At 45.0% G+C, this 25,899-nt stretch overlaps 1 protein-coding gene across 8 annotated transcripts in view; it reads right to left on the bottom strand.

Moving 5' to 3' along the window:
• Window positions 1-25,899, bottom strand: part of map7d3 (MAP7 domain containing 3) — a 125,197-nt gene that overhangs the window by 18,800 nt on the left and 80,498 nt on the right. For all 8 annotated transcript variants that reach the window (XM_052022150.1, XM_052022151.1, XM_052022153.1 and 5 more), the window contains 3 exons: window positions 25,560-25,804; window positions 15,588-15,699; window positions 3,832-4,012 (listed from right to left, as the gene is read on the bottom strand). In XM_052022150.1, the coding sequence (XP_051878110.1) occupies window positions 3,832-4,012; window positions 15,588-15,699; window positions 25,560-25,804 (538 nt within the window). The remainder of the gene's footprint in view (window positions 1-3,831; window positions 4,013-15,587; window positions 15,700-25,559; window positions 25,805-25,899) is intronic.

The raw sequence follows: 25,899 nt of genomic DNA, 5'->3' as shown, positions 1-25,899 counted from the left end.
TAATAGAGAGGTACCAACGAGAGAGAATGCAATACTTGATCTCCTATTAGGGAGCCAGACAGGTCAGGTAACAAAAGTATGTGTAGGTGAGCACTTTGGGTCCAGTGACCATAATGTCATTAGTTTCAAGTTAATTATGGATAAGGACAGGTCTGGTCCTTGAGTTGAGGCTCTAAATTGGAGAAAGGCCAATTTTGTGGAAATGAGAGGATCTAGAAAGAGTGGATTGGGATAAGTTGTTTTCTGGCAAGGATGTGCTCAGTAAGTGGAAGGCCTTCAAAGGCGAAATTGAGAGTGCAGAGTTTGCATGTTCCTGCCAGGATTAAAGGCAAAGGTAACAAGCATAGGGAACCTTGGTTTTCAAGGGATATTAGCGATCCGGTTAAGGAAAGAGAGGTGTATAGCAGGTATAGGCAACTAGGAACAAATGAGGTACTTGAAGAGTATAGAAAATGTAAGAAAATACTAAAAAAGGAAAATCAGGAAGGCAAAAAGACATGAGGTTGCTCTGGCAGATGATGTGAAGGTTAACCAAAAGGGTTTCTACAAGTATATTAAGAGTAAAAGGATAGTAAGGGACAAAATTTGCCCCCTAGAAGATCAGTGGTCATCTATGCGTGGAGCCTCAGGAGATGGGGAGATCTTAAACAGTTTTTTTGCATCAGTATTTACTCAGGAAACGGGCACAGAGGATATGGAAGGAAGGGAAACAAGCAGTAGTGTCATGGACCATATAGAGATTAAAGAGGAGGAGGTGCTTGCTGCCTTACAGCGAATAAAGGTAGATAAATCCCCTGGGTAGATAAGATATTTCCTTGGACATTGAGGGAGACTAGTGTAGAAATTGCAGGGGCCCTGGCAGATATATTTAAAATGTCCTTACCCATGGGTGTGGTGCTGGAGGACTGGGGGGGGTAGCTCATGTTGTTCCGTTGTTTAAAAAAGGATCTAAAAGTAAACCAGGTAATTACAGGCCGGTGAGCCTGACATCGGATATACAAGTATTTGGACAGCCAAGGGCTGATTAAGGACAGTCAGCATGGCTTTGTGTGTGGTAGATCGTGTTTAACGAATCTTGTAGAGTTTTTCTGAGGAGGTTACAAGAAAGTAGATGAAGGGAAGGCTGTGTATGTTGTATACATGGACTTTAGTAGGGCCTTTTACAAGGTCCCACATGGGAGGTTAGTTCAGAAGGTTCAGACACTAGGTATCCATGGAGAGGTTGTAAACTGGATTCGAAATTGGCTGCGTGGGAGAAGACAGAGTAGTAGTGGATGATTGTTTCTCAGACTGGAGGCCTGTGACTAGTGGTGTGCCTCAGGGATCTGTGCTGGGACCATTGTTATTTGTTGTCTATATCAATGATCTGGATGATAATGTGGTAAATTGGATCAGAAAGTTTGCTGATGACACTAAGAATTGGGAGGTTAGTGGACAGTGAGGAAGGCTTTCAAGCTTGCAGAGGGATCTGAACCAACTGGAAGAATGGGCCAGAAATGGCAGATGGAATTTAATGCAGACAAGTGTGAGGTTGTTGCATTTTGGAAGGACAATCAAGGTAGGACATACACAGTAAATGGTAGGGCACTGGGGAGGTGGAGGAACAAAGGGATCTGGGAGTTCAGGATACATAATTCCTGGAAAGTGGCGTCACAGGTAGACAGGGTTGTAAAAAAGGCTTTTGGCATCCTGGCATTTATAAATCAAAGTATTGAGTACAGGAGTTGGGATGTTATGGTGAGGTTGTACAAGACATTGGTGAGGCCAGATTTGGAGTACTACATGCAGTTCTGGTCACCTAACTATAGGAAGGATATCAGTAAGATTGAAAGAGTGCAGAGGAGATTTACTAGAATGTTGCCAGGTCTTCAGGAGTTGAGTTACAAGGAACAATTGAACAGATTAGGACTTTATTCCTTGGAGTGTAGAAGAATGAGAGGAGATTTGATAGAGGTTTACAAAATTATGAGGGGTATAGACAGAGTTAATGCGAGTAGGCTCTTTCTACTTAGATTAGGAGAGATAAGTACAAGAGGACACGACTTTAGGGTGAAAGGGGAAAGGCTTAGGGGGAATTTCTTCTCACAAAGTGGTTGTGAGTGTGGAACGGGCTGCCATCTGATGTAGTAAAACTTAAGAGTGAGCCCACATTTAAGAATAAATTGGATAGATACATGGACGGGAGAGGTCTGGAGGGTTATGGACTGGGTGCAGGTAAATGGGACTAGTGGAATAATGCTTCAGCACAGACTAGAAGAGCCTAATGGCCTGTTTTATGTGCTGTAGTGTTCCATGGTTCTATGGCATGGAGTATAACAGTTGGCAAGTCATGTTGCAGTTGTACAAAACTTTGGTTAAGCCACATTTGGAGTACTGTATGCAGGTCTGGTCACCACACTATAGGAAGAATGTGGAGGCTTTGGAGAGGGTGTAAGAGGCTTACCAGAATGTTGCCTGGTTTGGAGTGTATTAGCTACAAGGAGAAGTTGAACAAACTTGGATTGGTTTCTCTAGAACACTGGAGGCTGAGGTGCGATGCGATAGAAGTATGTAAAATTGAGGGGCAGAGATAAGGTAGATAATGAGTCTCTCTCAGGATGGAAATACACACACACACACAGAGGGGTGGGTGCCTTGAACGGGCTGCCAGGGTGTCTGCAAGTTGGGCGTTCATGACCTGGGACAGCTCGTAGTTAGAAACCTGAAGGCTAAGAGCTCGCAGGGTTACGAGGAAGGGGGTGGGGAATGAAATTGACTGCATTGCTCCACAGAGAGCCAACAGGATGCAATGGCAACAATGGTCTCCTCCTGTGCCATTATTTGCTCTTTAATTTCTGGTTTATCCTGACTTGGAGGCTCGGGGAATTTTAAGATATCTTTTATCAGTCACATGTACATTGAGACACACAGTGAAATGCATCTTTTGCGTAGTGTTCTGACAGCAGCCTGCAAGTGTCGCCACACTTCCAGCACCAACATAGCATGCCCACAGCTCTTCACCTGTATGTCTTTGGAATGTGGGAGGAAACTGGAGCACCCGGAGGAAACGCACACAGTCACGGGGAGAACGTAAAAACTCCTTACAGACAGCAGCTGGAATTACTGGGCTTCACTGAATGTTACTGATGATAATGTTTAGTTGCTTCTGGAAAGATGCAGCAGAACAAGGTACAGGTCCTCCTCAGTTCCATTTCTGAGAACCATTCGTAACCCGACAGTTCACAATCGGAAATGCGGCTGCCTGGCAATATATTTAAATAAAAACAAAAGCCAACCTCTGGGAACACGCAGTTCAACCAGGGCGTTTAACTCAACCAGATATTGCTGTAGAGTTCTCACAGAAGATGCCTGCAGCCTACAGCATCTGGCAAATCCATCCCATTGGTCTCCCAAACGCTCGTTGATACGTACAGGCGGTACAGAAGTCGGGCGTGCAGAACCCGTACTACATTCTGCAGAGCAACATGCTGCTTTTACATGGCAGATCATAAACATCATAGCAACTAGCTGGCTCATTGAACAAGCTGATTGGCTAGGTAGGTATGATCTTAAAAGGAACATGGGTTGGCTTTGGATAAAACAAAATGCTACAACTGGCTGTTAACCATGACATTTCTAGTACGAAAGGTGATTGGTCCATGTTCATAGAACCAATGATCATACATTGTGCAACTTGCAGTGTACGCACCAGAAAACCGACTCTAGTCACAGTTAAGGAACAAGGCACAAGAAGTTTTGCATATACATGTCTTGTCAGTGTTTTAAAATTTAGAATTAAATTTTAAATATTTTCATACAAACTAAATTTCTCTGTAAACAGTGAACTCTGACCTGGAGCTTTAGATCTGCAAGGCGTTCCTGCTCCTCACGCTCTCTGCAAAGTCTTTCCTCTTCAGACTTCCTTTGATTCTCCTCTTCTGCAAGCTTTCGCTCTTCTCTCTGCACGCGGGCTGCTTCTTCCCTGTGAACCTTCTCTTCAGCCTCCTTCTTCTTTAGCTCTTCTTTCCTGAGCCTTAAAAGTTCAAATCTCTGCAGTAAGTTTCAGCCCAAATTTTTCGAACACTCAAACACAAACAGGATGCTGAGAGAAGTCAGATATTCAACCACCAACTGGAGCAATTCACTCCGCTCCAATCACCAGACTGCCGTTCAATGCCTTTCCTTCCCCTACCTAGAAGTTGGATCTAGTTAGGGGAACCTGAACCTAGAACCAGCACCTGAACCTGAGTGGGGCCAATATCCTTGCGGCCAGGTTTGCTAGGGTGGTTCAGGAGGTTTAAACTAGATTGCGAGGGGGATGGGAACCAGAGGAGTAGGTCAGAGGAACAAGGGGATGGGGAAAAGTCAGATCTGACAGGTAGAGAGGCTTTGAGGAAGAAGAAGCAGAGTACAGGCTATAAAAGTAGAAAGGTGGATGGGCAGAAGTGCATTTACTTAAATGCAAGCAGCATCAGGAATAAGGGAGATGAACTGAGAGCTTGGATAAGTACATGGGACTACGATATTGTGGCTATTACAGAGACATGGCTGACATCAGGGCAGGATAGATATTGAATATTCCTGGATTTCAGTGTTTTAAAAGGGATGGGGGGGGGGGGGAAGAAGAGGAGGAGGGGTGGCGATACTGGTCAGGGACACTGTTACAGCTGCAGAAAGGGTAGATAATGTAGAAGTCTAGTCAATATGGGTGGAAGTTAGGAACAAGAAAGGGGCAGTTACCCTCCTGGGAGTATTCTATAGGCCCCCCGGTAGCAGTAGGGATACTGAGGAGCAGATTGGGAGGCAAGTTTTTGGAAAGGTAAGAAAATAACAGGGTTATTATACTGGGAGACTTCAACTTTCCAAATATTGATTGGCACCTACTTAGTGCCAAAGGTTTAGACGGGGCGCAGTTTGTTAAGTGTGTCCAGGACACATTCCTGACACAGTATGTGGACAGGCCGACTAGAGGGGATGCCGTATTAGATCTAGTTTTAGGTAATGAACCAGGACAGGTGACAGATCTATTGGTGGGTGAGCATTTGGTGGACAGTGACCATTTCTCCATAACCTTTAGAATTGTCATGGACAGGGATAGGAGCAAAGAGGACAGGAAGATATTTAATTGGGGAAAGGACATGTGACTAATAAAGATATCTTATCTTTATCTTATGAGGCTATAAGGTGAGAAGTTGTGAGTGTAAATTGGGATGACATTTTTGAAGGGAAATGTACTAAGGAGACGTGGTTGATGTTCAGGGATCTTTTGCAGGATGTTAGGGATAAATTTGTCCCAGTGAGGCAGAGAAGGAATGGTAGGGTGAAGGAACAGTGGGTGACGAGAGAGGTGGAACAACTAGTTAGGAAGAAGGCAGCAGCATACATAAGGTGTAAGCAGCAAGGATCAGACAGGGCTCGTGAGGAATATAGAGCAGCAAGGAAGGAACTTAAGGGCTGAGGAGATTGAGAAGGGGACATGAAAAGGCTTTGGCGAATATGGTTAAGGAGAATCCCAAGGCTTTTCTCACATAAGTTAAGAGCAGAAGGATGGCTAGGTTAAAGGTAGGTCCGATTAGAGACAAAGGTGGGAGGATGTGCCTGGAAGCTGTGGAAGTGGGTGAGGTTCTCAATGAATACTTCTCTTCAGTATTCACCAAGGTGAGGGGTCTTGATGACGCTGAGGACAGTGTTGGTGTGGATAATGTTCTAGAGTATGTAGATATTAAGAGAGAGGATGTGTTGGAGCTGTTAGAAAATATTAGGACAGATAAGTCCCCGGGGCCTGATGGAATATTCCCCAGGCTGCTTTGTGAGGCGAGGGAGGAGATTGCTGAACCATTGGTTAGGATCTGAGTCCCTCGTTGTCCACAGGGATGGTACTAGAGGATTGGAGGGTGGCGAATGTTGTCCCTTTATTCAAAAAAGGTAGTAGGAATAGTCCAGGGAATTACAGACCGGTGAGCTTTATGTCTGTGGTGGGCAAGCTGTTAGAAAGGATTCTAAGAGATAGGATCTATGAGCATTTAGAGAATCATGGACCGATTAGGGACAGCCAGCATGGCTTTGTGAAGGGAAGATCCTGCCTCACAAGCCTGATAGGGTTCTGAGGTGACAGTAGGTAGTGCAGTAGATGTGGTCTACATGGATTTTAGTAAGGCGTTTGACAAGGTTCAGCATGGTAGGCTTCTTCAGAAGGTCAGAGACCAAGGGATCCAGGGAGGCTTGGCTGTGTGGATTCAGAATTAGCTTGCCTGTAGAAAGCAGAGGGTCGTGGTGGAGGGAGTGCATTTGGATTGCAGAGCTGTGACTGGTGGTGTCCCACAGGGATTGGTTCTGGGACCTCTACTTTTTGTGATATTTATTAATGACTTGGATGAGGGGGTGGAAGCTTGGGTTAGCAAGTTTGCAGATAACATCGGTGGTGCTGTGGATAGTGTGAAGGGCTGTCGAAGCTTACAGAGGGATATTGATAGGATGCAGAGCTGGGCTGACAAGTAGCAGATGGAGTTCAATCCAGAGAAGTGTGAGGTCGTACACTTTGGAAGGACAAACTCCAAGGCGGAGTACAAGGTAAATGGCAGAATTCTGGGCAGTGTAGAGGAGCAAAGGATCTGGGGGTTCATATCCACAGATCACTGAAAGTCATCTCACAGGTGGATAGGATAGTTAAGAAAGCTTATGGGATGTTAGCTTTCATAAGTTGGGGGATCGAGTTTAAGAGCTGCAAAGTGATGATGCAGCTTTACAAAACTCCAGTTAGACCACACTTGGAGTACTGTGTCCAGTTCTGGTTTCCTCATTATAGGAAGGATGTGGAGGTGTTGGAAAGGGTGCAGAGGAGATTTACCAGGACGCTGCCTGGATTAGAGAGTATGGATTATAATGAGAGATTAAAGGAGCTAGTGTTGTTCTCATTGGAGAGAAGGAGGATGAGGGGGGACATGATAGAGGTATACAAGATATTGAGAGGAATAGATAGAGTGGACAGCCAGCGCCTCTTTCCCAGGGCACCAATGCTCAAACAAGAGGACATGGCTTTAAGGTAATGGGTGGGAAGTTCAAGGGAGATGTCAGAGGGAGGTTTTTCACCCAGAGAGTGGTTGGTGCACGGAATGCGCTGCCTGGGGTGGTGGTGGAGGCTGATACATTGGACAAGTTCAAGAGATTGTTAGATAAGCATATGGAGGAAACCCATTGCCACAAACCCACTGACATGTGGGCACATTGTTTGGCTGGACAGGTCTGACACAGGAACAATATATCTTAGAGGGATATATGGGAGGAAGCGGTGAGATAGTCTTAGGTGTGGTTTGAAGGGCGGCACAACATGGTGGGCCGAAGGGCCTGTATTGTTCTATGGATACTTGGCGTGCTAAAAGATTGTTGCATTCAGCAGTAATCCCTCAACCTCAAACCAAATAAAAAATCAGGAAAATGATGTGAGTATAGATGAAAAGAAGCAGTAAAACAGGACCAGTGAGCTTTCTGACAGGACCAGGCTCCACTGAATGTACTTCACAACTGGGCTACACAGTGAAAGACAGTCCCCATGCCAGCTGGACTGCAGCAACATACTAATGGGTGCTGTGGAGGAGAGATGGGGCAGGGAAGAGAGAGGGCACTCAAGATTTTCCAAAAGGGATACAATTCATGCTTCATGTAATACACGTCTGGAGGAGATCTAGTGTATAGACTGGAGGCAAGCAGGAAGGATACTGTAAGAGCTACCATTCAAAGGATGGTTGGATGGAGCACTCCCAGACAGTGGAAAAATTCTGCAAGAAATTACATGACCTTGCAAATTATGGCAAAATAAGCTGTATAAAATACTGCTCATCCAGACACAGGCACACACGGTTTAGACCAGCCACAAACCCACTGACATGTGGGCACATTGTCAGACCTGTCTAGCCAAACACAGGAACGATAAGGAGCAGGGAGTCCATTTTGCTGCTCTCACAGGAGCTTGAGGAGCCAGGAGACCATGGCCTCCACCTCTAGGTACATATTTGCTGACTATTCAGTCACACAGTGAGAGTGGTGCAGTGCCATAGACAAAGGTTCCATGGAGTATGTGCTGGAAATACTCAGTGGGTCAGGCAGCATCTGTTGAAAGAGAAACTGAGTTAATATCAGGTTGAAGAGTTTTCTTCAGAACTGGGAAGAGGAGAAAATGAGTGAGTACGAAGCTGGAGGGGGTAGGGAAGGAGTTAACAGGGCAAACACCTCTGATGGGGTGAGGCGGGGACTGTCCTGGTGATCTGCAAGGTCATGTAGTCAGAGTAACACAGCAGGGAAACATGCCCTTCAGCCCAACTTATCCATGCCGATCAAGGTGCCCACCAAGCTAGTCCCATTTGCCTGCATTAGACCCATACCCCTCGAAACCCCTCTTATCTCAGTACCTGTCCAAATGTCTTTTAAAGATCGTTATTTTACCTGCCTCAACCACTTCCTCTGGCAGCTCGCTCCATATACTGAGGTTGCCGCTAAGGTCTCTTTTCCCTCTCACCCTATGCCCCTCATGATTTTATACACCTCTGCAAGGTCACCCCTCAATTGCCTACATTCCAAAGAACGAAATCCCAGCTTGCCCAACCTCTCCCTATAATTCAGGACTTCGAGTCCTGGCAGCATCTTCACAAATCTCTGCACTCTTACCCAGTTTAATGATATCTTTCCTATAAGCAGGTGACTAAAACCGTACACAATGCTCCAAGTGCAGTCTCACCAATGTCTTGTACAACTGCAACATGTCCCAACTCCTGTACTCAGTGCTCTGACACATGAAGGCCAGTGTGGCAAATGCCTTCTCCATCCTGTCTACTTGTGATGCCACTTTCAGGGAACTATGTACCTGTACTCCTAGGTCCCTCTGTTCTACAACATTCCCCAGTGCCCTACCATTCACTGTGAAAGTCCTACCCTGGTTTGACTTCCTAAAATGCAAACCTCACACTTATCTGGATTGAGAGCCATTTGCCAATCCTTGGGCCACTTACCCAGTTGATCAAGACCCCCCTGTAATTTTTGAAAACCTTCACTGTCTACAACACCACCTATGTTAGGTCACCTGGTTGAAGGGTTAATGGGGGCATTTAGGGAGGGAGAACATGGTCCTTTGTTCACTAAAGCTATGAGATGAGGGCAGTTGGAGAGTGAGAACACAAAGTATTGTAATTGTGAAATGCAGAGCTGCAGACATGCCCGACAGGTCAGGCTGTGCAAATGGAGAGAGTATTTCAGGTGGACTAGCTGTTCTGGCGCAGACAGAGTAAGCCTGAAAACACACACCACCAGGCTCAACAACAGCTTCTGTCCTGCTGTTATAAGACTATTGAATGGTTCCCTAGTACATTAAGATGGACTCTTGACCTCACAATCTACCTCGTCGTGGCCCTTGCACCTTATTGTCTGCCTGCACTTTCTCTGTAGCTGTGACACTTTACTCTGCATTCTGTTATTGTTTTACCTTGTACTACCTCAATGCACTGTGTAATGAATTGCTTTGAATCAATGGTATGCAAGACAAGTTTTTCCACTGTACCTCAATACATGTGACAATAATAAACCAATTCCAATAAAGATAGGATTTCCCCTGCTCTCAGTGCACACTCCACCAACCTCACGTTCAGTGGATCATTCTCTGTACTTTCCACCACATTCAATGTGACACAACCACTGGACACCTCTTCTTCCATCCTCTTTCAGCATTCTGAAGGGACCATTCCCTTCACGATTCCCTGGTTCACTTGCATCCCACAGAATCAGAGAGGTGCAGCATGGAAACAAGCCCTTTGGTCCAAGTCTGTACTAAGCATCAAACACCCAGTTTTATAACCACTCCTACTTAACCCACCTTAAACCACTACACCGCACCCCCAACACCCCCCCAAACATTCCCCTTCTCATGACATCTTTCCCTGCAACGACAGGAGTTAGGAATTTGTTCAGTTTTGGTCACACTGCAGAAGGAAAGATGCCATTAAGCTGCAAAGAGTGCAGAGGAGATTACGAGGATGTTGCCAGGACTTGAGGGATCTGAGCTATGGAGAAAGGTCGGGCAGGTTGGGAGATTTTCATTGGAGTGTAGGAGAATGAGGTGATATTATAGACGTGTTATAAAATCATGAGGGGCATAGATAGGGTGAATGCACTTGCTTTTTCCCCAGGGTTGGGGAATAAAGAACAGGGGCTGGTGACTCCTACAGTTTTGTCTCTTCTCTTTCAGGAACTACGCTGGGACCCGGGTCCTGGCGAATCGCTTAACTAGGGCTGTAACTGAGTAGTGGCGGGGGGGGGGGGGGTCGTCAACAGATTGGATAAGTATGGATAAGTAAAAGGGAAGGAGGGTGCAGGAGAGGTTACTGAAGTCTCCAGAATAAAGAATAAGACAAAGTTTAGAAATGGATAAGAATTTAACTTCAGGCAAAATGAAGACAAATTTGAGAAGTGTGGTAAATACAGGACTGAAGGTGTTATATTTGAATGCACGCAGTAGACAAAATAAGGTAGATGAGCTTATAACGCAGTTAGAAATTGGCAGGTATGATGTTGTGGATACCAGAGACATGGTTTGAAAGAAGATCACAGCTGGGAGCTAAACATCTAAGGATACACATCCTATCGAAAAGACGGGCAGGTGGGCAGAGGGGTGGGGTGGCTCTGTTTGTAAAAAATGAAATCAAATACTTAGAAAGAGGTGACATAGGATCAGAAGATGTAGAGTCCTTGTGGTAGAGTTAAGAAACTGCAAGAGTAAAAAGACCCTGTTGGGAGTTATATACAGGCCTCTGAATAGTAGCCAGGATGTGCGGTACAAATTACAACAGGAATTACAGTGGTCATGGGGGATTTCAATATTCAGGTAGATTGGGAAAATGAGGTTGGTACTGGATTCCAAGAGAAGGAATTTGTAGAATGCCTACGAGATGGCTTTTTAGAGCAGCTTGTGGTTGAGCCCATGAGGGAAAAGGCAATTCTGGATTTGATGTTGTGACATGAACCAGATTTGATTAGGGAGCTTAAGGCAAAGGAACCCTTAGGAGGCAGTGATCACAGTATGATAGAATTCACCCTGCAATTTGAGAGGGAGAAGCTGAAAATCAGATGTATTGGTGTTACAGTTGAGTAAAGCTAACTACAGAGGCATGAGAGAGGAGCTGGCCAAAGTGATTGGAAGGGGACCCAGCAGGGATGACAATAGAGCAGCAATGGCAGGAGTTTCTGGGAGTAATTCTGAAGACGCAGGATCAGTTCATCCCAAAGAAGAAGCATTCTAAAGGGAGGATGAGGCAACCGTGGCTGAAAAGGGAAGTCAAAGACAGCATAAAAGCAAAAGAAGGTATACAATATTGCAAAAAATTAATGGGAAGTTAGAGAATTGGGATGCTTTTTAAAAACCAACTGAAGGCAACTAAAAAAAAAGAAAATCAATAAGTGGCGGGGGGTGGGGAGATGAAATATGAAGGTAAACTAGCCAATAATATAAAAGTGGATATCAAAGTTTTCAGAAATATAAAGAGTAAAAGAGGCAAGTTGTGGACATTGGACCGCTTGAATATGATGCTGGAGAGGTAGTAATGAGGAACAAAGAAATGGCAGACGAACTGAATAAGTATGTGTCAGTCTTCACTGTGGAAGCACCAGCAACATGCCAGAAATTCAAGAGAGTCAGGGGACAGGAGTGAGTGTAGTAGCTGTTACAAAGGAGAAGGTGCTTAGAAAGCTGAAAGGTCTGAAGGTGGATAAATTAACTGGACCAGATGGACTACACCACAGGGTTCTGAAAGAGGTAGCTGAAGAGATTGTGGAGACATTAGTAGTGATCTTTCAAGAATCAGGAGGGTCAGGAATGGTTCCGGAAGACTGGAAAATCACGAATGTTACTCCACTCTTTAAGAAGGGAGAGGGGCAAAAGACAAGAAATTATAGGTCAAAATCAGCATGGTTTCCTTAAGGGGAGATCTTGCCTGACAAATCTGTTGGAATTCTTTGGAGGAAGTAACAGCAGAATAGACAAAGGAGAGTCAATGGATTTTCAGAAGGCCTTTGACAAGGTGTCGCACAAGATAGGAGCCCGTGATATCACAGGAAAGGTACTAGGATGGATAGAAGATGGCTGACTAAGCAGAAGGCAAAGAGTGGGAATAAAGGGAGCTTCTTCTGGTTGGCTGCCGGTGACTAGTGGGTGTTCCGCAGGGGTCGGTGTTGGGTCCGCTACTTTTCACATTATATGTTAATGATCTGGATAACGGAATTGAGGGCTTTGTGATCAAGTGTGCGGATGATACAAAGATAGGCAGAGGGGCAGGTAGTGTTGAGGAAGCAGGGAGTCTGCAGAAGGATTTGGACAGGTTGGGAGAATGGGCAAAGAAGTGGCAGATGGAATAGAGCATAGGGAAGTGTACGGTCATGCACTTTGGTAGAAGGAATAAAGGCGTAGACGATTTTCTAAATGGAGAGTGAATTCAGAAATCAGAGGTGCAAAGGGACTTGGGAGTTAAGTTGTAGGTTGAGTCGGTAGTAAGGAAGGCAAATGCAATGTTAACATTTATTTCAAGAGGACGAGAATATAAAAGCAAGGACTGTAATGCTGAGACTTTATAAGGTGTTGGTCAGACCACATTTGGAGTATTGAGAGTAGTTTTGGGTCCCATATCTAAGGAAGGATGTGCTGGCATTGGAGAGGGTCAGAGGTTTACAAGAATGATCCTAAGAATGAAAGGGTTAACATGTGAAGAGCGTTTAATGGCTCTGGGCCTGTACTCACTGGAGTTCAGAAGAATGAGGGGGAATCTCATTGAACCTACCGAATATTGAAAGGCCTGGATAGAGTGGACATGGAAAGGATGTTCCTAGTAGCAGGAGGGTCCAGGACCAGAGGGCACAGCCTCAGAATAGAAGGATGTTCCTTTAGAACGGAGATGATAAGGAACTTCTTTAGCCAGAGGGTTGGAAATCTGTGGAATTCATTGCCACAGGCTGCTGTGGAGGCCAAGTCATTGGGTTTATTTAAAGTGGAGGTGGATAGGTTCTTGATTAGGCAAAGGTTATGGGAGAAGGCAGGAGAAATGGGGTTGAGGGGAAAAGTAAATCAGCCATGATCGAATGGCAGAGCAGACACGATAAGCCAACTGGCCTAATTCTGCTCCTATGTCTTATGGCCCATGCTCTTCCCACTTTCCAAAGACCAAACACAAGAGAAGATGCGACTTGTTATTCCTCCAATTTAGTGTACAGTCTTCAGTGCCCACAATGTGGACATAGGTCATACAGCACGGAAACAGGCCCTTCAGACCAACTGGTCCATGCTGACTGAGCGAGCCCCATTTGCCCGTGTTTGAACTATATCCCTCTAAATCTTTTCTATCCATATACCTGTCCAAGTACCTTTTAAATGTTGTTAATGTACCTGTCTCAACCACTTCCTCTGGCAGCTCGTTCCACATACCAAGCACTCTCAGTGAAAAGGTTGCCCTTCAGGTTCCTATTAAATCTCCCCCCCTCACCTTAAACCTATGCCCTCGAGTTCTCAATTCCCCAACCCTGGGAAGAAGACCATGTGCATTCACCCTATCTATGCCCCTCATGATTTTATACACCTCTATAGGATCACCCTTCAGTCTCCTACAGTCCAAATGAATAAAGTCCCAACCCACTCAACTTTTCTCCACAACTCAGTCCCTCAAGTCCCGACAACAACCTTGTAAATCTCCTCTGCACCCCTTTCCAGCTTAATGGCATCTTTCCTATAGCAAGGTGACCAAAACTGAACACAATATTCCAAATGCAGCCCCACCAAGGTCTTGTACAACTGCAACATAATACCTGAACTTCTATACTCACTGTCCTGACTGAAGGCCAGTTTCTTCACTACCGTCTCCCTGCGGTGCCACTTCAGCGGACCACGTACATGCAGCTCCTAGATTCACTGTGAAAGTACTCTCATTTGTCTTCCCAAAATGCAAGACCTCGCACTTATCTGAATTAAACTCTATCTGCCATTCCTCAGCCCACTTACTCAGTTGATCAAGATCCCTCTATAAATCCTGATAACCATTTTCACTGGTCCCCTCTACACTGGAGAGGCCAAGCACAGATTTGGTCACTATTTTGCAGCACATTCCTGGCCAGTTCTGATGAAAGCTAATTCAGTTTCTCTCTCCACAGATGTTGCTCCACCTGCTGGGCTTTTCCAGCATGCTCATTTACCTTGCACTTCCAGATCCTTCATTTCTGTTTATACTTCCTTCAGAGAGAATAGCTGCCATCAACAAACCATCAGCAACCTCTCTCAGCTGACACTGATCCATGTCATCCATTTGCTCTCAGTCTCCATGCTACCACAAATATGCTTTGTTTTCCCCTCTCAATGCCTGTTCTCTAACTTTCCCTAGTTCTGATGAAAGGTCATTGACTTGAAACATTAACCGCTTCTTGTCACACTGACACTGGTATCTCCAGTATTTCTGTCTTCAATGGCACCTGGAAGCGCATGGTCAAATTTTGTGATTCGGCTGCAATTATCACTTCCGCTGCCCACTTTGGCTATAATCAAACTTAGATCACACAGCACTGGAAAACAAACAACGTGACACGATCCGATTTCTAGGCTTGAATAGACTGAAGTCTCCTTTATAAAGGATTCAGCACCACTCAGTGCAAAGCACTACATAACTATGAAATGTTTGTTTCCAAGTGCTCCTTGGTTCTCCAATGATTTCATTCCCAGCTGTTTCCTCTAATGTATTGCAATGGAAAATGCAGTAATCACAGAGAAACAAAGGACTGCAGATACTGGAACCTAGATGAAAAAACAAGATGCTGGAGGCATGAAAAAACAACAAGATGCTACAAAATGGTAGAACACCTACGCTCTGTTGTAACCAAGATCTGCATCTCCTCGTTGTCAGTCACTTCAACTCCCCCTCTGCCTCCATCACTGAGTCAGTTCTCAGCCTCTTCCACTGCCAGGAGAAGTCCAAACGCAAACTGGAGGAACAGCAGCTCATTTTCCGTCCTGGGGCCATATGGCCGAACGGGCCTGAACATCAAATTTCCCACTTGAAGTAAACCAACCCCACCCCACCTTTTCTCTTCCCCTTCCCAGTCATTCTTTTTTCTCCTCGCCATTTTTCTCTCTCTCCTTATGCCACCTGCCTCCACATCTTTGACCCGTCCCCCGGTGGGTCTGCTCTCCCCTCCTCCCCCGCACCTGCCTTCACTCTCTTACCTGCACCTACCCATCACCACCTTGTCCCACCCCACCTCCCCTCTTTTGTCCACCTATCACTCCCTGCTTTTCCCTCCTATATATTGGGCTCCCCCTTTACCTATCTTCAGTCCTGAAGAAGGGTCCTGACCCGCCTGCTTTTCTCCACGGATGCTGCCTGACCTGTTAAGTTCCTCCAGCATCTTCTTGTTTTTTTGTGCAGTAATCACATTAGGCAGGCAAGCCTAAAACTATGGACACTGTAACAAAACAATTCTAGTCAGCCGGCTCTGTGACTTGAATCCAAAACACATTTGCTAACGTAAGGAAGCCTGAACTTAAAAGTAAACAGATGTTTTGGTAAATCCCAGGATGTGGTTTGAGTGCAACTTACTTCTCAGCTTCCGCTAGGCGCAGCCTTGCCTGCTCTTCACGCTCCTTCTGTTCACGAGCTAGGCGCCTGTTCTCAGCCAGGATTTTAGCAGCTTCTTCAGCAGATGTGGTTCCTGCATCAACAGAAAGATGAAGGGCTGTAAATCAAATATTAGTGAGCCTTAAACTTGTCTCATGGTGTGAATAATACACAAAAAAATTAAGTTAAAGCATATTTCTGATGAAGGATCTTCAACCTGAAATGGAAACTTTTTTTTTAAAAGATATCTTTATTAGTCACACGTACATCGAAACACACAGTGAAATGCATCTTCTGCATAGAGTGTTCTGGGGGCAGTCCCGCAAGTGTCACCACACCTCCGGCACCAACATAGCATGCCCACAACTTCCTAATCCGTACGTCTTTGGAATGTGGGAGGAAACCGGAGCACCCAGAGGAAATGCACGCAGACATGGGGAGAATGTACAGACAGCGGCTGGAATTGAACCCCGGTCGCGGGCGCTGTGAAGCGTTACACTAACCGCTACACTACCGTGGCTCCTAAAAGAGAGTGCATAGGTGAACAACAATTGTCCATTTTGCTCCACAGCAAAGATAAAACAGGAAAGATGGATCAACTGTGGCTAACAAGGTAAGTCAGGGATAATTTTACATCCAAGGAGGAGACAAAAATGTGGTCTAAAAAGCAGCAAATCTAAGAATAGGGAATATTACAGAATCCAGTAAAGAACCACCAAGGGATTAATTAAGAGGAAGAAATAAAGAGTATGGTTGGGGAGCATAAACACTGATCATGAAATTTCAGTATGGAAGAGCTTACATTTGTTCCATGTTTAAAGTTAAACATTTTGACCAGCAAGCTTGTAATTACCATTTAAACAAGGGAAATGTTTACAATGCAACACATTATCAAGTGAAAATTTAAAATTAGAGACTGCAGTGAAAGTTCTTATGTAAGAGAGAGTTGGACAAGCTGCTTAATCATCAGCATCTATTAAGTGCATAGATTCTTGATTTAATTTGCAAATGCCAATCACCGCAGGGGAAGTTTGAATATCAGCAGATCAACACCTGGGTCTTAGGCTTGTCTCCGACACCAGCCAATGAACTGAGCTTAGTTCCCAAGGGATCTGGATGTTAGCAAATTCAGTTCTTAACCTAGGAAAGGTGGTTGGTCTGACAAATAGAACTGCCATGGTTTAGGTTTGGAGCTGTGTGTGGGGGCTGGGGAGAAGACGTCATGCATTGATCCAAGGTGCTGAACTTGTTTGCTTGCACTGGTATTGGTATACTATTGTCACTTGTACCGAGGTACAGTGAAAAGCTTGTCTTACAAACCGATCGTACAGGTCAATTCATTACACAGTGCAGTTACATCGAGTTAGTACAGAGTGCATTGATATAGTAAAGGTAAAACAATAACAGCAGAGTGTCACAGCTACAGAGAAAGTGCATTGCAATAAGGTGCAAGGTCACAACAAGGTAGATTGTGAGGTCATAGTCCATCCCATTGTATAAGGGAACCGTTCAATAGTCTTATCACAGTGGGGTAGAAGCTGTCCTCAAGTCTGATGGTACGTGCCCTCAGGCTCCTGTATCTTCTACCCAATGGAAGAGGAGAGAAGAGAAGAGAGAATGTCCCAGGTGGGTGGGGTCTTTGATTATGCTGGTTGCTTCACCAAGACAACGAGAGATAAAGACAAGAGTCCAAGGAGGGGAGGCTGGTGTTCGTGATGTCCACAACTCTCTGCAGCTTCTTGCGGTCTTGGGCAGAGCAGTTGCCGTACCAAGCCGTGATACATCCTGATAGGATGCTTTCTATGGTGCATCGATAAAAATTGATGAGAGTCAAAGGGGACAAACCGAATTTCTTTAGCCTCCTGAGGAAGTAGAGGCGCTGGTGAGCTTTCTCGGCTGTGGCATCTACCTGATTTGACCAGGCCAAGCTGTTGGTGATGTTCACTCCAGGAACTTGAAGCTCTCAATCCTCTCAACCTCAGCACCATTGATGTAGACAGGTGCATGTACACTGCCCCCTTTCCTGAAGTCAATGACCAGTTCTTTTGTTTTGTTGACATTGAGGGCAAGGTTGCTATCATGACACCATTCCACTAAGCTCTATCTCCTTCCTGTACTCCGACCCATCGCTGTTTGAGACACGGCCTACAACGGTGGTATCATCTGCAAACCTGTAGATGGAACTAGAACAGAATCTGGCCACACAGTCATGAGTGTATAGGGAGTAGAGTGGAGGGCTGAGGACGCAGCCTTGTGGGGCACCAGTGTTGAGAATAATCGTGTTGGAGGTATTGCTGCCTATCCTCACTGACTGCAGTCTGTTTGTTGGAAAGTCAAGGATCCAGTTACAGAGGGAGGTGTTGAGTCCTAGGTCTCGGAGTTTGGTGACAAGCTTGCTTGGAATTATTGTATTGAAGGCAGAGCTGTAGTCAATAAACAATAGTCTAACATAGGTGTCTTCACTGATCCCTCACATTAACAAATGCACACAAGTGAGCATTACTGGGTTGGAGGAAAATGAAGCAAAGGTGTTAGAGATTTCAGTACAGGAGGCTGGAATATGTCACATTGCTTCTACCAACTCAAAAACAAGTAGATGGGGGGGGGGGGGGGGGGGGAGAGAACGAGCAAGCGAGAATCACCTATTTTTAAACATTGAAAGTTGCGATCTGCAATGCATTGCTTGCAAGGGCTGTGGAAGCAGATTCAATAGGAACTTTCAAAGGGAATCTAGAAAAGTATTAAAGCAGAAAAATTAATAACTGGGAGTAAAGTGGGGAGGAGCTCAAAGTACTGCCCGAGGAACAGAGTGCTGAATGGCCCCCTTCTATGCTGCATGATTTTATCCTCCGATTACATTTCCCTACTTCCTTCATTTTTGTTTACAATATCCTTGGGCAGAAGTAGAAATTTCTCCTCCTAAAAGTTGGTAGCCTAATGCACTCTGCTGTTTTGGAACAGTTCTTGAAACGGTCATGGGTCTAAACAGTAGACTCTGGAAAGATGACCAACAATACCCATGGATATACCAAATACTTGGCCAAAGTAGGCCTTATGCTAGATTATTTCTTAACATACACTGTTAAATAATTAGTACAATAGTAAGCGCACAGTAATGGTGAGTTTTGTTTCTGGGAATGTACTGTTCCACAAGAGCCCATTGGATGTGTTACTTTTGTAGATTAAAATGTTTCCAACACTTTGGTGGAGAGGGGTTACCCTACAACCAAAAGAATACTGACCCAAAACATGAAAACAACAGTTTCTCTCCAAAACTGTTGCTGGGCTGCTGAGAATTTCTAGCAGTTTCTGACTTAATTTCAGATTTCCAGCAACAATAGTTTACTTCTGTGAAAGGTAAAGCAACCAGTAAGGTCACATTTGGGTGTTTGTTATGTTATACACGCAGCTTTGCAAAGTGCAGGGGTTCAGCACAATGAGAAAGTGTGCGATTTCAGCAACTGTACTGACCTCAAAAAAACTGAATCAAACAAAATGGCAACAGCTGGATAGATGACGCTCTGTCCTCAAATCCAAAGGGTTTTGACTGAAAGATGCTCTACATGCAGAGAGACATGGCAGGCCCACACAAGTAACAAGCTCAACACAACTCACCACCTATGTTGGTGCTTCACTTCCTTTCCTGTCCAGCTTGTACAATAAGTATTAGCATCTGCAAATCTCACTGTTCTAGCTCACGCCTGGTCAGATAAAAAGTCTATTAATAAATCATGGCCCATTTTACCTTCACCCTGGTGTATAATTGACACCTTGCAAACTAAAATCACAAAAGTCAAATGATGTGCACTCCTTGGGAACCACTGCACTTTCCCCACTTGGTCTAAGCTTTTTTTGGGAGGCCATTACTTTCTAACAGGTTCTTTCTATTGCATTATTAGAACTTCAGTTGACAGCTCTGTGGTGATGTTCAGAAATGTTCCAGCTTTATGTTTGTTGCACGGAATGCACAAACCAGGAATAAGCTATTGGGCTCATTAGGCTGGTCATAAGATTGTGGATATTTATGGTACAACAGGCAGTCAACACAGCCATGTCTATGCCAGTGAAAGAAAAGCTTCCTGGCTAATCTCACTTCCAGCTCTTGCTGAGAATCCTGCAGATCATGGAAGTGTTCACCATTGTCCTTTTTGACAGAGTTCCAGACCCCACCAGTCTGGCAGGAGTTTCTTAGAGTAAGATGCAGGATCAGTTCATCTCAAAGAAGCAGCAGCATCCTAAAGGGAGGATGAGGCAACTGTGGCTGAAAAGGGAAGTCAAAGACAGCATAAAAGCAAAAGAGAGGGTATACAATAGTGCAAACATTAGCGGGAAGCTAGAGGACTGGGAAGCTTTTAAAAACCAACAGAAGGCAACTAAAAAAGCAATAAGGGGAGAAAAGATGAAATATAAAGGTAAGCCAGCCAATAATATAAGAGGACGCCATAAGTTTTTTTCAGATATATAAAGAGTAAAAGGGAGGCAAGAGTGGACGTCACACTGCTGGAAAATGACACTGGAGAGGCAGTAACGGGGAACAAAGACATGGCGGATGAACTGAATAAGATTTTTGTGTCAGTCATCACTGTGGGAAGACACCAGCAACACACCAGAAATTCGAGAGAGTCAGGGAGCAGAGGTGAGTGCGGTCGCTATTACTAAGGGGAAGGTTCCTGGGAAGCTGAAAGGTCTGAAGGTGGATAAGTCACCTGGACCAGATGGACTACACCCCAGGGTTCTGAAAGAGGTAGCAGAAGAGACTGTGCAGGCATTAGTAGTGATCTTCCAAGAATCACGAGAATCAGGAATAGTTCTGGAGGACTGGAAAAATCACAAATGTCACTCCACTCTTTAAGAAGGGAGGGAGGCAAAAGACAGGAAATTATAGGCCAGCAAGCACTGAAGTCAGGCTAACTAAGATGTTTATATTAAGGATGGAGGTTTCAGAGTACTTGGAAGCACATAAAATAGGCCGAAGTCAGCACAGTTCCCTTATGGGAAAATCTTGCCTGACAAATCTGTTGGAATTCTTTGTGGAAATAACAGGCAGGATAGACAAAGGGAGTCAGTGGATGTTGTTCAATTGGATTTTCAGAAGGCCTTTGACAAGGTGCCGCACATGAGGCTGCTAAACAAGATAGGAGCCCGTGGTATTACAGGAAAGGTACTAGCATGGATAGAAGATTGGTGACAGGCAGAAGGCAAAGAGTGGGAATAAAGGGGGCCTTTTCTGGTGGCTGCCAGTGACTAGCGGTGTTCTGCAGGGTCAGTGTCGGGTCTGCTACTTTTTCACATTATATGTAATGATCCGGATGACGGAACTGATGGCTTTTTGGCCAAGTTTCCGGATGATACAAAGATAGGTGGAGGGGCAGGTAGTGTTGGGGAAGCAGGAGAGACTGCAGAAGGACTTGGACAGGTTGGGAGAATGGGCAAAGAAGTGGCAGATTGGTATTGGTTTATTATTGTCACTTGAACTGTGGTACAGTGAAAAGCTTGTCTTACAAACTGATCGTACAGGTCAATTCATTACACAGTGCAGTTGCATTGAGTTAGATGGAATACAGCGCAGGGAATTGTAGGGTCATGCACTTTGGTAGAAGGAATAAAGGTGTAGACTATTTTCTAAACAGGGAGCGAATTCAGAAATCGGAGGTGCAAAGAGACTTGGGAGTCCTAGTGCAGGATTCCCTAAAGGTTAACTTGCAGGTTGAGCTGGTAGTAAGGAAGGCAAATGCAATGTTAGCATTTATATTGAGAGGGCTAGAATATAAAAGCAAGGATGTAATGCTGAGACTTTATAAGGCATTGGTCAGACCACATTTGGAGTATTGAGCGCAGTTTTGGGCCCCATATCCAAGGAAGGATGTGCTGGTGTTGGAGGGGGTCCAGAGGAGGTTTACAAGAATGATTCTGGGGATGAAAGGGTTAACGTACGAAGACCGTTTGATGGCTCTGGGTCTCTACTCACTGGAGTTTAGAAGGATGAGGGGGGATCTCATTGAAACCTACCAAGTACTGAAAGGCCTGGATACAGCAGACATGGAGAGGTTGTTTCCAATAGTGGGAGAGTCTAGGACCAGAGGGCACAGCCTCAGAATAGAAGGACATCCCTTCAGAACAGAGATGAGGAGGAATTTCTTTAGCCAGAGGGTGGTGAATCTGTGGAATTCATTGCCACAGACAGCTGTGGAGGCCAAGTCATTGGGTTTATTTAAAGCAGAGGTGGATAGGTTCTTGATTAGTAAGGGCATCAAAGTTTATGCGGAGAAGGCATGAGAATGGTGTTGAGAGGGAAAAATAAAATCAGCCATGATCGACTGGCGGAGCAGACTCAAAGGGCCAAATGGCCTAATTCTGCTCCTGTCTTATGTCAGTCTGGCCATGGATATTGCCAGGACTTGAGGACCTGAGTTACAGGGATGAGTTGAATATGTTAGGACTTTATTCCTTGGAGCAGAGAGAATGGGGGAGATCTTATATTGGTATACAAAATTATGAGGGGTAAAGATAGGGTGAACGCATGCAGGCTTTTCCCCCTCAGGTTGGGTGAGATTACAACTAGAGGTTATAGGTTTAGGGTGAAAGGCGAAATATACAAGGGGAATCTGAGGGCGAACTACTTCAGAGGGTGGTGCGAGTGTGGAACGAGCTGCCAGCGGATGCGGGTTCAATTGTAACACTTAAGAGAAGTTTGGATAGGTGCATGGATGAGAGGGGTATGGAGGGCTATGGTCCGGATACAGGTAGATGGGACTAGGCAGAAAACCAGGCTTGCATAGACCAGATGGGCCAAAAGGCCTGTTTCTGTGCTGTAGTGCTCTATGACTCTAAAATATACCACTCCCCTCTGAGCCTTCCACCTTAACTCTGCATAAACAGAATGGACCAATTTGTATCAATCAGTTAAATTGCCCCTCAGCTGCCCATGTTCCAAGAAAAACCACAGCCTAGCCACTCTCTCCCTATAGCCATAATTCTCCAGCCCTGGCCTCATCAGCCTTGTAAACCTCCACTGCACCCCCTCTAATGCTAACAATATGGTGATTCTGTAATCTGAACCTGGCACAAGGGCTCAGCCAGTAGGGTCATTGATTTGGTTTTAGGAGCATATTCCCTGATCTGTAAAATGGAATTAGGTTTATCCACCTGCACAAACATGCTGAGATTCCCTGCAGACTGGGACCACAGGAACAAGATCATCCCTAACTGCAACCCCCCCCCCCCCCAGATTTCCAGATTCACTTACTGGCCTGGGTGGACAATGAAAGGATGTTTACACCCACTAAGGAATCTAAAACCATGAAGCACCATGAACCCTAAGTGACCATCATTGTGTGCATATCTGGTTGCCCCATTACAGGAAGGATGTGGAGGCTTTGGAAAGGGTACAGAGGTGTTTACCAAGATGCTATCCAGATTAGAGGACACGAACTATAAGGAGAGGTTGGACAAACTTGGATTGTCTTCTCTGTCAGAGGCTGAGGGGAGCCCTGATAGAAGTTTATAAAATTATAGAGACATAGTTAGAGCAGACAGACAGAATCTTTGCCCCAGGGTAGAAATCTCAAACAGCAGAGGACATGCTTTTAAGGTTAGAGGGGGAGCAGTAGGTGCCTGGAATGGGCTACCAGGGGTAGCAGGCAGTTTGGTGGAGTTTAAGAGGCTTTTAGATAGACATATAAACAGGGAATGGAGGGATATGGATGATACATGAGGAAGACATTTAGTATAAATTGTCATCAAGGTTGGCACAACATCGTGGGCTGAATGGTCTGTTCAATGCTGTACTGTTCTACGCAAGCACGTTTCAGGATAAAGGGTCAGCCATTTAAAGTGAGAGATATCTTTGGATTTCTCTAGCCAGGGAGGCGCAGCGGTGTCAGTAAATTTATTCAATGCCGTTAGATTTTTTGAGCAATTGGGGTCATGGGAATCAGACTGGAAAGTGGAATTAAATGGCAGTGCAAACATGAACAGTACAGCTGACTCCTGCCCGTTTCTTATGCCTTCTCTCTTACAACAGCCTGAAGCACCTTGGCTGGAGTCAGTTCTACGTCACCACTATGCCCTTACTCCTTAAAGTCTGTGTACACTTCACAGCATCACAGATTGTAGAATTATACAGCACAGGAACAGGCCCAACCGGTCCATGCCAACCAAGATTTCCAACTAAGCTAGTCCCGTTTGCCCACGTTTGGCCCATATCCCTCTAAACCTTTCCTATTCATATACCTGTCCAAATACCTTTTAAATGTTGTAAATGTATCTGCCTCAACCACTTCCTCTGGCAGCTCATTCCAAATACTGACTACCTTCTGTGCGGAAAAAAAAAGTTGCCCGTCAGGTTCCTATTAAATCTCTTCCCTCTCACCTTAAACCTATGCCCTCTAGTTTTTGATTCCCCAACCCTGGGAAAAAGACTGTGCATTCACCCTATGCCCCTCATGAAGGAATACTATTTGCAGTTCAAATTCAGGATAATTCATAGCATGAACCTTGGACAACAGAATTACACTGGCTGCTCTTATTTGTCATTGTTGGGTTGGATGAAATTTTTACCACATCAGAAATATAGGCAGCGATCAGCCACTCAGATCCCTGAGTACACCCTACCATTGAATGAGATCATGGCTGATCCTTCCTGCTCAGGACCCATTTCCTCAATGTTTAACAATTCATCACTTTCAATCCTGAATTTCTCAGTGTAAACGTACACAGCCCTCTGGAGTACGGACTTTCAAAGACTTGCACCCCACTGCTGAAAGAAATTTCTCCCCTCAGTCCTCAATAACTGAATCCTATCCTGACCTTGCAAGACATCCACATCCCCATCCCCCTGAACACACATATTTAATAACTTTTTAAAATAATTCTCTCTAGTCTTCCAATCAAACTTCCTACCTCCCACTGAAGATGCCACTTTGGATTCCATAATCTCTCCCCATGACTACTCTCCTTCCATCATTACTGTTTCTTCCATCAATAAGTATCACCCACATTACTTCTTTACATTTCCTTGTGACATGGAAAGAAGCCATCAGCTCATTGAGTGTGTCAGCTCCCCAGAGCAGTCCCAGTTTCACACTTGTTTCTCTGTAACTCATTTTCTCACACGTGCCCAACACTAGGAGTAATTTAGAGTAGCCAATTAACCCAATTACTTCCTCCACATCTTTGGGATGCGTGAAGAAACCCAGGCACCCAGAGGAAAACCAGGGAGAATGTGAAAATCGTCACACTGACAGCACCAGAGGTCAGAATTGGACCAGTCTAAGGCAGGTGTATTACTTGCTATAGCACTGTCTTCTGATTACTGTTCTCTGCTCACACCCTAGGCTTTACGCCTTGAACACAGTCACCACACTACATCACCTTTACAATGACTTATTCTCAGATGAAGGTAGTAGCATAGAGAATGATGTTTGAGGACCCACTGTGGCAGGAGGGAGAGATTCCAGGAGACAATGGTGAACCACCATTATGTGTCTGCATCAGGAAGCAGGGTGTCGCTCAGAAAAGCTGTACTAGAGAGAATCTCATGAAGGTGCCACCAGGCCTGACACTGGCAGTGCCAGTGGGCTTCAGATGAGATGATACAGCAATGCTGCATCTGATTGAGCCTTCTTGTCCTTCAGAATTACATCTCATGTTTTCCTGATTTTCCTTCACATTACTGGAAGCCTTGCCTTCACATGTCTAAGTCCCAAAATTTCACTCAATTCTCTCCACCTTTAACACAAGACCTAAAACCTACTCAGATAACCAACCTCTTGGTCACTTGTCCCAACATCTGAGGCTTGGTGTCAAATTTTGACTAATTATGCTCAAGGCGTCTTGGGGATTGCCATGGAGGTTGGTAGCAGTTCTCCAGCTCGACTCAGGAGGTATACAAGATACTGCCTGCTAATTTGTTTTAAAGCTCGATCTGTTGCACCTCATCTGATCAGGCCATACCTGGTTTCTGCTCAGAATCTTTGGATTTGCTAGACGATGTTGAGGATTCTTTTTCTGTGCCAGTAACTTCCAATTTCTGCTTTGGTTTTCCCTCCTTCTCCATTTTCCTTTTGGTTGCTGTTGCACCAGTGGAAGCAGCAGGAGGTCGGTGAACAGGCAGAGGTTTATGGACGGATGTGGGGGATGGAGGGTGCGGCTTAAATGTGCTGGGAGGAGGAGGAGGAGGACAGTTCTTTGGACTCGATCTAACATTTAAATAAAATAAGAGATCAATAACAATCAAAGATGCACGTCTGATATTCACAAAGTATCACCATCATTTCAGAGAACAAAATTACAA

This window comes from Pristis pectinata, chromosome 8, assembly GCF_009764475.1.
Source record: "Pristis pectinata isolate sPriPec2 chromosome 8, sPriPec2.1.pri, whole genome shotgun sequence".
Classification (NCBI taxonomy): Eukaryota; Metazoa; Chordata; class Chondrichthyes; order Rhinopristiformes; family Pristidae; genus Pristis; species Pristis pectinata.
The sequence above is the reverse complement of the archived record's forward strand: the minus strand, read 5'-3'. Positions and strand labels throughout refer to the sequence as shown.